The 13328-nt window shown below is 25.8% G+C and overlaps 1 protein-coding gene across 2 annotated transcripts in view; it reads left to right on the top strand.

Moving 5' to 3' along the window:
* Positions 1-583: 583 nt before the first annotated feature.
* The window catches only part of LOC101239635 (zinc transporter ZIP13), a 39741-nt gene continuing 26996 nt past the window's right edge, over positions 584-13328 (top strand). For both annotated transcript variants that reach the window (XM_065793284.1, XM_065793283.1), the window contains exons 1-5: positions 584-721; positions 877-2059; positions 2354-2458; positions 11313-11458; positions 11641-11752. In XM_065793284.1, the coding sequence (XP_065649356.1) occupies positions 1702-2059; positions 2354-2458; positions 11313-11458; positions 11641-11752 (721 nt within the window). In that variant the 5' untranslated portion in view covers positions 584-721; positions 877-1701. The remainder of the gene's footprint in view (positions 722-876; positions 2060-2353; positions 2459-11312; positions 11459-11640; positions 11753-13328) is intronic.

Here is a 13328-nt window from a genome sequence, read left to right on the forward strand (position 1 = left end):
CAAGCTTTAACTATAAATTGTGATAACAATTAAATTAAAGTTCCATTAAAAGTATAACTAGAATATCTGTTAATGATTTTTAATTACATGCACATTTATGTTCAGCATAATTACTTTTTTCTAAACAAATATTTTACTTAAGTAAAATATTTATTTAGAAAAAAGAAAGAAAATTTAGAAAAAAGAAAGAAAATTTTTTTAGAAAATTCAGTTTGACGGTTTAAATTGCCAGTAAAATTGCATCCAATTTTTTACCTGTGTGGTTTTAGGTTTTTTGGTGTCTAATAACAAAACCCAAACGCAAGAAACTCCAATGCATTAAGAATATTTTTAAGAATATGCTATATTTTCTTTTTTTTTTCATTTAAAATTTTACCTAGTGTAGGTGATGCAATTACAGAGCTAAATATGCGTCACTATTGCACTACTCTCAGACAAATGCGAATTTTTTAGTATTTTTGTATATTGATTTGTAGAGCTAGAAACATTCAGACAACCATGAATAACTATTTAATAATTTAAGAAAATACAAAAAACGGTAAAAAAACATTTGAATAGAGAAATAATTTGAATTGAGAAAATACAGCAATTCGAGCACAAAGTAGTAACATTTGTGTCGAACGAGCTCATAATAAAATCATGCAAGAAATAGTGCTGAAAAAACCCATTTGAATAAAAGTGCTGAAAAAACCCATTTGAAGTTTGTTTTACGAAACAAAAGGTTGTTTTACATTGTTTATTTTTTACCATTATTACCATCATTGCTCAACTCTTACCATTGAATTGTGCAATTTTGATATATTTATATATAAAGTATAATTTTATTTAATTATACTCTTTTGCAAAATATCAAAAATAATTTATCATTTTTCTTAGGAAGATTTTAAAAATAAAATGACAAATCAGCGCCTATTTATCAATTCATTTTTAGCGACTAATTGACAACAGAAGAAAATGATTTAAAAGAAGAAATCGATTGAATTAAGAGGTCCGTTTATCTACCAGAAAAACTTACTTAAGAGAATAAAAAATAGAGATCAACCTTGGTTACACATGCTTGTTACAGTTTACTTCGATAAATTAGTTGGTTCTATATAGCTTTCATACATATTTTTTTAAATTAAACTTTTTAATTAGTAACGTCATCTTTTATTGCATGAGTTATAAAATAAAAAATCAAATTTTTCTTAAGTGTGATTTACGGCAAACTAATTAAAATTTTAAGCTTGAAAAGTGACAAGTATAATATAATAATTACCTCAATTGTACACAAAAATTGACAGCTTTAAAAAGGAAACCTTATTTTAAAACAAAATGTGACGCAAATTAAAATTAATTGTCGTTAAAATAGTTTACGCAATTACAATGACGTCTATTCAGCAGACAATCCATTTTAGTTAATGTTAGTTATTATGACCTTAATGTTGCAATAATTTAATTTTTGCTTTTGAACGTTAAACCACGCATTAATAAACAAATTTTGTTTACCGTAAAAACTCACCAGAAATCATCACAGTCGACTCAAGTAAAAATTGTAAGCCTACGGGTTGTTTGTTATTTATTCATAGTCTATTAACATGGACAAAAATTTAGTTTTAAACTTTAAAAGAAACATATTTTATCAAAGCTAACAAATTGAAAGCCACTTGATTGAAAAAATTGACTAATAATTTTTTTTTGGCGAAAACAATTTCATCAACCATGCTTTGTGGAAAGTATTTTTTATTCTTTATTATGACTTGTTTTTTAACTTTTTGTCACTGCAATATGAATATACATCGTGCCTTACCTGGTAGCCCGCTACATAAGAGACAAAAAAATTATTTATCCAAAAATATACAGTTGAGAAGTGATGAGAGTTTTAAAGTCGGGATTAATGATTTAACAACTGAAGAAGAGGAAGAGGAAACAGACGAAAGTTGGGATATTTATCAGCAAAAAAAGCGGTTTGAAACACCATGGTTATATGCTATCTCTGCTGCTATTTTAGTTGGTTCAACTGGAGTGTTTCCACTTTTACTTTTTAAATCTAATCCTGGCCATTCATTAAAAGATTCTGGTAAATCTATGAAATACTTTATTCATAGTAAAAATAGTACAACAAAATTATTTTGTTTATAGAAAAGTATTTCAGTGTTTTTACAGAAAATATAACTGCTTTTAATTTTAAAGCTTTTTTTTTACTTTTTTCATTTTTTATTTTGATTATTTGATTTACAAATTTTATAAATAAAATGTCAAGTTCTCAAATTAAAATTTTTTAAATTAGCGTACTCTATATTAATAGTGTAGCTTTATTTTAGTAATGCTCTATGTTAATAATGTAATATGAATATATTAGTTTAATTTATAGTTTCTCCAGCTCATTTAAAGATCCTGTTAAGTTTTGCTGTTGGTGGGCTACTAGGTGATGTATTTTTGCATCTTCTTCCAGAAGCTTGGATGTTTATTGAAAAAGGTAATTATGCAAGAATTAAAACTGCAGGTCAATAATAAATAAATTTTTTTCAAATTTTTAATCACAAAAATTTTGAAAAGCATTTTTACATTGAACTGTATAAGTATCAACAAATATAGAACAATTTGAACTAATCATATTTTTGATCTCTAGTAAGAAAGATCAACTTCATTCAACTTGTCAAATTATTTACTTTTTTTAAAATCTAGAGACCAAGTCAGTGGCGTACACTGGATTTTTAGATGTTTGAGTTTTGACACTTACAGGCATTGTGCAAACTCCAAACTTTTGTCTGTTTATGCTTATATCAAAAAAGAATGTTTTGCAAAGAATTGGGGTGATTGGAGTTTAGGAACAAAAAAACCCTAATTTTTGGGCCCACCCACCCCTTAACCTGAGAGCAGCAAGTTTATAAATATTTTCTTTACTATTATCTAAATTCATATTCATCAACAAATTTCAAGTTTCATGCAATAATCTTTTAGTGTTCAGTTTTTATGACCCTGCAATGTTTACAGACCTCTCAAATTTGAAGTTTGTTGATGAATATAAATTTAGATAAAAATAGTAAAGAAAATATTTTATAAACTTGTTGCTCCCACGTTAAGAGCTGGGTGGGCCCAAAAATTAGGTTTTTTTTGTTCCCAAGCTCCAATCACCCTAGTTTTTTGCAAAACATTCTTTTTTGATATAAGCATAAACATACAAAAGTTTCGAGTTTGCACAATACCTGTAAGTGTCAAAACTCAAACATCTTAAAATCCAGTGTACACCACTGCAAGTTTATTTTACCAATAATGAATATATAAACAACAAACATCATAATTAAACAATTTGCTTGGATTAATTTACAATGACAATAAAAGTAAAGGTTTTTTTTCTAAAAAATTCAACACAAACTCTTTGAAGGAATTAGTATTAAGTTAGGCTTGTGTCCAGTGTTTTACTCTCTACAAATTATTCAGGTTAATCATAGTGTTTTGCTTTAAAATGAAAAGTATTTTAATATTTTAATCTTCATTTTGACTTAAAATTAGTTGATTGTTTTTAGTTTTATATATAGTATTTTATTTTGTCATCTAGCATATTGCCATACGGTGGCCTTTATAATTTTACAAGGGTATGTAAAATACCATAAAAAATACAAATTTTTTACAAAGATGTCCATCGAATACATATACAAAAAAAAGAAAACAAAACGGAAAAAACATGAATGTAAATCAAAAAAATTGCCATAAAATTATTAAAATAATTTCCCTAAGACTCCATTGAATATGTATGTAACCATACCCTCTAACCCCTCCCATCCCCACTTTCTCCCAAAATTAACAAAATTTCAAGCTCTAGTTAAAATAATTACCTTTATTAACTACTGTTACTATATTCTACTATATTTACTAAAGTTTATAAGTTTATTTTTTCTTCTTTTTTTATTAAAAATGTTTCTTATTTCATCTTCATATTTTTTGCTTGTAATTTCTGATTATAATATATTCTTTCTCTAATAAAATTTTAACTTTGCTTTAAAAATTTTGAAGCAAATATTTTTGCAAAAAGTTTTATTTTCTTTATCATATGTCATCCTATTAAAATATATTTTTACAAGAAGAGTCTATAGTAAAGTATTGCTAAACTCTCGTTGCATATTCAAATAAAATAAAGTTAAAATTGTTGCAACAAGGATATTTATTAGGGCAGAGTCTAAAATATCAAGTAAATAAAGTATTAAAGGTTGCACCTTTTCACATTAGTACATCATTTGTGCTGTAGTCTCATCTTTTTTATTGCATTGTGGACATATTTTTTTGCATCTTAGTTTTGCATTAAATAATTTTTCATTTGTTGGTAATAAAAAATGAGCTATTTTAAATGCAATTTCACTGGATTTATTGTTTGTATTTCTATTGTATCCTATTTGAAAAAGTACTTTGCAATCAGTAATATTTAAATTTTTCATACTGCAACTGTAGATTGAGGTCCAGTTTTATACTTGTAATCAAGATTTTTTTTTTTTGGTTTATTCAATAATTTGTATAGTGTTACAATAAGGTTTCTGTATTTATGTTTTTCCTTTCACTTAGCAATGAAAAAAGAAGCTTTATTAAAGTCATACACTTTTTGTAAAATATTATTTTTCCAATAAATAGTTAAGGCAGTGATAATTTCACTCAGGTCTTTCTCAGATATTCCTATTGTGCTATGATGGAAGAATTCCAGTTGAAAAGTTATTGTAATATCTGCAACTAAAACAATATTTTAAGGTGTACTGGTTTAGGAATTAAAAAATTTCCACCCAATTTTTTATGTTTATTAAAAAACAAAGGTTGATTTAAAATTTCTTCAACATCAAGTATAGGAACATTGTGTATATTTTTTATTTTAAACCAATTTATTAACAGCTGAGCATAAATGGCAAAAGCTCATTAAACTAAGTTGGATTTGTTTCAAAAATTTGTTTATTTTGAATTGAATCTCTTAAATTTGAGAATTTAATATATGAAGCATTACTTCTTTCCAAGGTCCGCTTAGGAGCAGTGATTCATTCGAAAGTCTTCTTTTAATTTTATTTATAATACAGTTTCTTTTTTTTTAAGAAATAGCAAAAACAATTGCTAAAAAAATATAATCTTTTTTTATAATAAAAAGTGGTCATTACTAATTATCATCAGTACTTTTTGTTAATTTTTTTATTTTTTTTATTATTAAAACTTGCAAGTTATGATTTCTACATGTTTGTTTTAATTTATGTTCTATGTGCTTTAATCTATGTGTTTACGGTCCATATGTTTCAATGCATGCCTTTTATTACTTATATTATGTTTAAAAATTGGTGTCACTCCTTTGATCAGATTTCTGTTTGAGTGACACCATCCTAAATAAATCATTAACTTATTATTATAAATAATTTTATGCTCATAACTACCATTATAATATTAGTTGTTATTATTATTTTTTCATTGTAATTAATGTAAACATACTTATTATTACTATTATATAATTTGTATTAATTTTTTTTTATCTTATATTATTATAATATATTATTATTACTATTATTATTATTGTTATTATTGTTATTATTATTATTATTATTATCAAAACTATTGCAAAATGATTTACGGAAAATAAATAGATTGTTGTTGTTGTTGTTGAAGTGGAAAATAAACTTTTTAATTTAAATTTATTAGTTCAATAAACTAAACATTGACAGGCCTGCCCAAGATATATTTTGAAACAGACCTATTAACCTTTAGTTTACTAACTATTAAATTGGAATAAAAAAGTTTTTTTTCCCCTTTTTAATACAAAAATAGATTATATTTTTTAGGAAATGTGTTTTCTATATTTTATTTTCTACTTTTTAGTCTTTACAATGAACTATGGTTTTTAACAATGCGAGTTATTGTTATGTAGTATTGTTATTGTTATGTCCCAATATTATTATTAAACAGTTTTCAGTTGATAAGAATTAAGAGGGAGAGTTGTGATTAAGTTCCCTATTAGAAAGCAATATTGGTGCATTATTGATACAATAATCATCTCCATATTAGTTAAATGTTGCTAATGATATTACACCTATATAAAATGTCCTCATTTTGATATATATAGCAGATTTTGATTAACAATATTGGCTATATACAAAATGCAATATAATGCCAACATATTTTTTTATCATAATCAATGAAAACACATCAAAATTTTTTTACAAAGCATTATTACGTACACAGCACTACATACATTGGTGATGTAACAAATTAAAATCAATATTGAGAAACAAGTTACTTGATGAAAAGTTGTGATCAAGTGAAAGAAAAGTTTATAAAAATCCCATTTTGAATCTCATCATGCACATGCATAGTTTCTATCCAGCGGGCTTCTTTTTATTCAGTTCATTAGAATATTAATTTTGTATATACTTTTACATTTACAATGTTTTACTTATGAGCCAAATTAAAAAAGCTTTTGAAGGTTCTGTTAAAATAATCATAACAAAGATTATTATAGATTATATAGAATAATTTTATAAATATATACTTTCTTGTAAATAATAATTGTTTAATTGTTTGGTGACTGCCTATTACTTTTTTTTTAAATTTAGTTGTTGATTTTATTCTATTATCTTCAATATATTTTATCTTCTTTGGATTTGAACATTTTTGATATCCTAATTTTAAAGATGGATCCTCAAAAGAGTTTTCCATTTAAGTATTTTATAAAGCATTAATATTTACATCAAAATAACTGATAATTAAATAAAAATTAATACATCATCTGGCAAGTATGTAGCAGTTTATTCAGATAATGATGTATGTAGAGGTTGAATGTTTAAAGGTTTACTATACATATTTATATATATTCATTATATAAAAATTAATATAATATTTTCTGATAAAAAATATAACCTATTTTTCGTTAATAAAAATTATTTCAAATGTTTGACAAGTTATATATGTATATATATATATATATATATATATATATATATATATATATATATATATATATATATATATATATATATATATATATATATATATATATATATATATATATATATATATATATATATATATATATATATATATATATATATATATATATATATATATATATATATATATATATATATATATATATATATATATATATATATATATATATATATATATTGGTGAAGTGATCTAAATGATCTAAATCTCACAAAGACATAAAAATAAAGTATAAAAATGCAAAAAAAAAAAGCTGTGCAAATCCATATCAAAGTTTTGTTTTTTATATGTTCTGTATATTTAAATACAAACTATATTTTTGATGGATAAGATATCAGAGAATAACTTAGTTAATAATTTAGAAATTGATTGCCTTTCCAATATTTCAAAGCCAAGCAATTCTTTTTTGATAAGCCAATGATGGATTTTTCAAAATCGTGTCAGGTAAAGCAGATATTAGAAAGGTATCATTTTCTCTTAGAATTTAGTAATATTCCTAGGTCAAGGGGTTTTATTAAAGAAATCTCCATTGAAGTTTGTCAATTATGAAATAAAATGATGATACAATGTTTTCCAGGGAAATTTATATAAAGGATTTAAATTCAAAATTATAAGTTGGTGATTAAATCAACACAAAGTACAAATAAGAAGACATGTTATAATTATTTGATTTGTTGCCCAAAAATACTAAATTTTAAAATCTGGAAGAAAAACTTTTTTATGAACTTCAGAAATCTTCCAATGAGTTTAAAGATCAGTATAGTATTGTGACAGTGTCTATTACAAGCCCTTAGCAAGACCTGCCACCTAAAAGAAAAGAGCTTGAAATAAATTATAGTCAATTATTTGATGATAAAGACAATTCTAGTAGTGAAAGTTCAGAAGACAATATTACGTGCGATGATTGCTCCGCTCCATTAAAACGTGCAAAGATAAGCGGTAAGATGGTAGTTAAAATAGTTGAAAATGAAGGGTATCCAATAAGTTGTAAAAAATTCCTTCCCCTAATATTATATATATATATATATATATATATATATATATATATATATATATATATATATATATATATATATATATATATATATATATATATATATATATATATATATATATATATATATATATATAGTATTAGGGTGGGTCATTATGATGTAAATGTTAAGTTGGGGCTGTGAAACATTACTAAAATGTTGCATTACAGTCTACTTATGAAAAAAAATCCTTTTGAAATAAAATGGAAGCGTATCTTGGATCCGCAACTTTGGGAATTAAAATTACTGTATAATCGCATAATGTAAATACACGTGGTTTAATGCTATGTTCCATTACTCGACATCTTGTTACATTAAATTTAAAAATGCAAGCAGTTGTTGAAGGAGAAATAGTCAGAGTGTAGTAGGCAACACATAACAGCAAATTGTTCCAGTTATTTGCTATTTGTTATGACTCAAGAAGTCAGATTTTGAGTCAATTTTTGGTAATTCTGCTCGAGATTTGTGACACTGCAAAATCATTCCATGTCGTGATTTGTGTCCAAAAACTTTCATAGTTATTGCTAAGATGTCTTTAATAGTACGTTCACGTTACCACTCAAGACATTAACGTGGAACTGGAAATGTTCAAGATCATCATTAGAAACAGTTGATAAAAGCAGTGGTGGTGTTGCGATAGCAACAGACCAGTCGATCATCTTTATGAATGACGAAGCTTCCAGATCAAGCTTGATGCTTGATTTATCAAAGACACATATTTTGCTACTTTGTGGTGTAGCTCGTGCGTCAATTATTTTGTCACACGAAAACTACGAATTGATACATTTTCATCTGTAACTCCTCCATGAAGAATTTTCTCAGGATGAGCTAAATAACAGTTAGTTTGCAACACTGGTTCAAGAATTTTCCAGTCATCTTTCCCTAGTTCATAGCACTGCTCAATAAGATAGAAGAAATTTCTTGTACTGTCAAGGCAGGAAGAATGATGCTTTATCCTGAACCATGATAAATATTTACGATGAATCTTGTAACCATCAGAATGGCGAAATATTTTCGAAAAAGTTGTTTATTTGCATGTAACAAGCAGACCAACCATTGCAATGTTCTGCCAAGACCTTCTTCTAATTTTCTGATTGCCCCATTGTGTTGACCTGTGTCATTTACAGGACCATCACAAACAACTGCCCCTAAAGTGTCTGATTATTTGATGTTGTTGATGCTCGATAACATCTCTTGTGCAATATCAACAGCTTTAATACTTTGTGACGTGACATGATTGACATAATTGTTTTGCGGAAATGACACTATCACATTGTGTTCTTCTTTGAAATTTCAGTGGACGCCACTTGTTTTAACAAAAGTGATATCCTACTTCCCATCAAATCCAATCCAAAGTACTTTTTGGACTTCAGCAACATGCTTTTTAACTTCCTTTTTCCTCCTCATATTTCTCTGATGACAACGTTTTGCTAGATCAATAGCATTCTCTGGTGTTATAAGATCTAAATCTTTTAGTACAGCATTTGCTATTAGGCAAGCAACCCTGTTACTGATTTTATACCTATCCATGGCCTTACACAACTCAGTATTGTTTAGTGTTGTAAACCTTGATCTCTTCATCACTTGACATCTCATTATCACTTGACATCACTTCATAACTTGACATCACTTTATCATCTGACATCTCAATTGGCAAAAATTCTTCATCTGACTTTGACTGTTCATTATCACTGCAATATGTTTCATTTGGATCAATTTCTTTATCAAACTTCAATTTCTTATCTGTAATCGGTAAATTGCATGTTTTACTTCCTATTTTTTTTCTCTTCTGCAGCTTAATTGTTTCTTCTTTGTCTACTTTTCCTATTACCATCTTCTGTACCATTTTTTGATCTATCCAGAACTCCCATTCAAGTGTTGGAATTTTTTTTGGCAGTGGACATGAACAAGCTGACCTTTCTCGAATACCATTATCAAAACACATACACAGAAAAATATCGAATAGTTGGTCTAACATCTGTAAACTTGATTTAAATGTTGCAGAGGACTTCTTGCCATTAGAGTATTTACCAAGCTCATGTAATTTGTTAATTAGTCACTTTATGGGAATAACTAAGCTGCTGACTGCAATGGTAGGAATACTTGCTTTGTTGTACAGTGCTTTAATTTCATTAGCTATGATTGTTGCTCTTTCAGTAACACTTGCGCAATTGTTATTTTTTAATAAATAGTCATATGCTTTGAAAACATCAGCAGTAGTTAGCAGTTGATTTGTTTAAAATAGTCTAGGTTGTCCAAGCATACCATGTTCAACTAATTAAACTAAAACAAAAAAACAAACAACGTAATTTAAGCGTAATATATACCAGTATATCTTTATAATGAAGTGCAGGATCATGTTACTCAGAAGTCAACAAACAACACTAACAGGTTTTTGTCTTATATTTTGTAGGGTGCTCTAAACTTTTGAAAAGTTCTGTATACTATTAATATTATTAACATGAATCATCAAAAAATCTAAATCTTAATGCTTTTATCCTGCAATTATATAACTGTTGTAAAATAGCATCATTTTGACCTGACAGTAAAATTAAAGTTAAAGTTGGCAAAACTAAATCAAATTTTTATTACATTTCTTTTGCATATCATTAATAGAGACAACAAAATACAACTTTATTTCCATGTTTCATTAAAAAAAAGAAATCGACCCACTCTAATATATATATATATATATATATATATATATATATATATATATATATATATATATATATATATATATATATATATATTAATCTTTTATATTTTTCAGAAATATTTACTTTTTCAAAAATATAATAATTGTTAATTTTAACTTTAAGAATGTAAAACTAGTAAAATTAATAGTTGTTTCTGATAACAATAAACAAAACATTTTTCTTAAATCTTCTAATTCCTCTAAAACTAAAAAAAATTGGTATAAGTATATAACTAATGTGTACTCTATTGTTATCAATAATTAAATTTTTTTCAGAATTTCAAAAAAAATTTTCAACACATATTGAATACCTTTTAATTGATTTTAAGTATTTTAATTTTTTCCCATATTTCATTTAATTGTTTATACTTTGTTTATATATTTTTCTATAATATGTTTGTGACTTAATATGTTTCTGAATTAGAGAGTAAGAGTTATTAAGGGGTTTTACAATGTCTAAAATAATCTTTTTTGATTAACGTTTGATGTATTTGAATTATGAAAAAGATAATGAAAAAGTCCACAAATGCCATTTGTAGATTTTTTTTTTTTTAAATTTAAATTTTCAAATTTCTTTTACTCAATTTCCAATCATTTACTTAAATAAAATTAAGTGATCTTTTTTCATTTTTCAGACAAAAATCATATGGGACACTTTAAAGTTGGTATATGGGTAATTGTTGGTTTTCTTTGTTTTCTTTTGATTGAAAAAATTTTTGCAGAAGAAGAAAAAGTCAGAGAATTCGAAAATAAAGGAAAAAATAATCTTGAATATGAAAAAGTAATAAATTTTTTATTAAAATTTTTTGTTTGTAATTGAATGTTTATAAATTTGTTAAAAATACCTAAACCCTTTCCTGCCCGGTTTCTCAGGACAGGGAAGAATATATATTATATTATATATAGTGTATTACTATAAGGTTTTTTTTAAACTTTTATTTTATAATTTGTTTCTATATATAGCTTTTTTTTCAACACGATCCTATTTCCCAGAGTAATGATGCAATACTAGACAAGAAATCGTGTAACAAAGAATTACGGTTGAGGCATCATATTAGTAACTCTAAAATTGGAGGTGAAAAATTATTTTAATTGATACGATTTTTTTACATTAGTAAATATAAATAAAGTGTTTTATAAACAAGGGGGTATATTTGAAAAGTGTTTATTTTCTACCTGTAAGTTGTATTTGAAATACTTTTTTAAAACTTTTTTTAAAATGTGTTCTTCTAAAATGTGATCTTGCTGCAATACTTTGTAACAAAGGAATAGATACTACCCCTAAGGTGTTTTTGATATGTTACCAATGTTTATCAAATATTTTTTTTGATGAGTTCAATAAACATCGTACTCTGATTTAATTAAATGATGTAAAAATTAATTAAATGTTTTTAAAAAAACATTCTATTTTTATGCTATCAATTTAAACAAATAAAATCAGAAACTATTTCCTATCCTCTTTTATCTAAAGATCTTTAAATCTGAAGATATTTAAATCTCATAAGTGAACCACTGCATATCTGTATGCTCATCTTAGCACGACTTGCTTTATAATGTTTCATTATGGATTTTTTCAACCCAAACCCTGTAACGACACCCCTTACTTGTGAGGGCTACTTAGTCAGTTGATGTATAATTATATATCATGATGTATACTTATATATACTTATACATCAGTACATACATCAACTGATATAGAGAGAGCATTGAAGGAGTTTCTGCTACATTGACTGAGTGTTTCAATTCATGCAGCGATAAGTTTTTTTGTTATTCTTCATTTTTTTCTTCTTTTTGCAATAATATACTATCAACTAAGTTATGGACAATTTCAGATGCAATATTGCTAATCACATCGTTTATTGCTTCAATTAATGCATCCTTATTGAAAATTTTACATTTTGCAAGCTGTTGATCCAACCAAGACCACAAATTTTAAGTTCATTTGAGATTGTGACTGTTTGCAAGCCAATTCATTGTTTTGATTTTTTCTCTTTGAATCATTTTCCTATTTTTCATTATTTCCTATTTCTTTTGAGCTTAACTTTAGGTTCTGCAATGGCTCTTGAGTGAATTTGTTGTGGGTTGAAGTTGCAGTTGCTTGCTTTTTGCTAACCATTTAAATTCAATTGATTTTTTTACTTGTTTTTTGATTTTGTATTTAGCATGAGTTGAATCCATTGTAGAAGTCATTTAAATAGTAGTAGAGCAAAAAGGTAATTTAAAACACTTAATTAGTTCAAAAAATAGGTTTTAATTAGTGGTGTTTAAGTTAATTGACTTAAGGGATTGTCTATAAATAATACAATGCTAAACTTCACTAATAAACAAAACAAAAAAGATCAAAAGTTTTCCCTTGCAGAGCATTCAGTTAAATCAAAGATCAAAATAATGCATCAAGATATCCTGCTTCTTTTTTAAAATAAACCTAATGTTAATATAATAAGTACTTATGTTTCTATTTTTTTTACTTATGTTTCTAATTAATTAATGCTTAAATTGTCTAATTACTTACTATTAAAATTCTCCAGTTAAGCCAAACCTCGAATAACTCGAATGTTGTTTGAGTTGAACCATTTTTTTGTCTCCATTAAGCAAATTTTTTCAGATAACACAAAATTTTTGTATTGACGATATCAGACGTAAAATAATGC

Source organism: Hydra vulgaris, chromosome 03 (genome assembly GCF_038396675.1).
Source record: "Hydra vulgaris chromosome 03, alternate assembly HydraT2T_AEP".
In the NCBI taxonomy this organism is placed as follows: Eukaryota; Metazoa; Cnidaria; class Hydrozoa; order Anthoathecata; family Hydridae; genus Hydra; species Hydra vulgaris.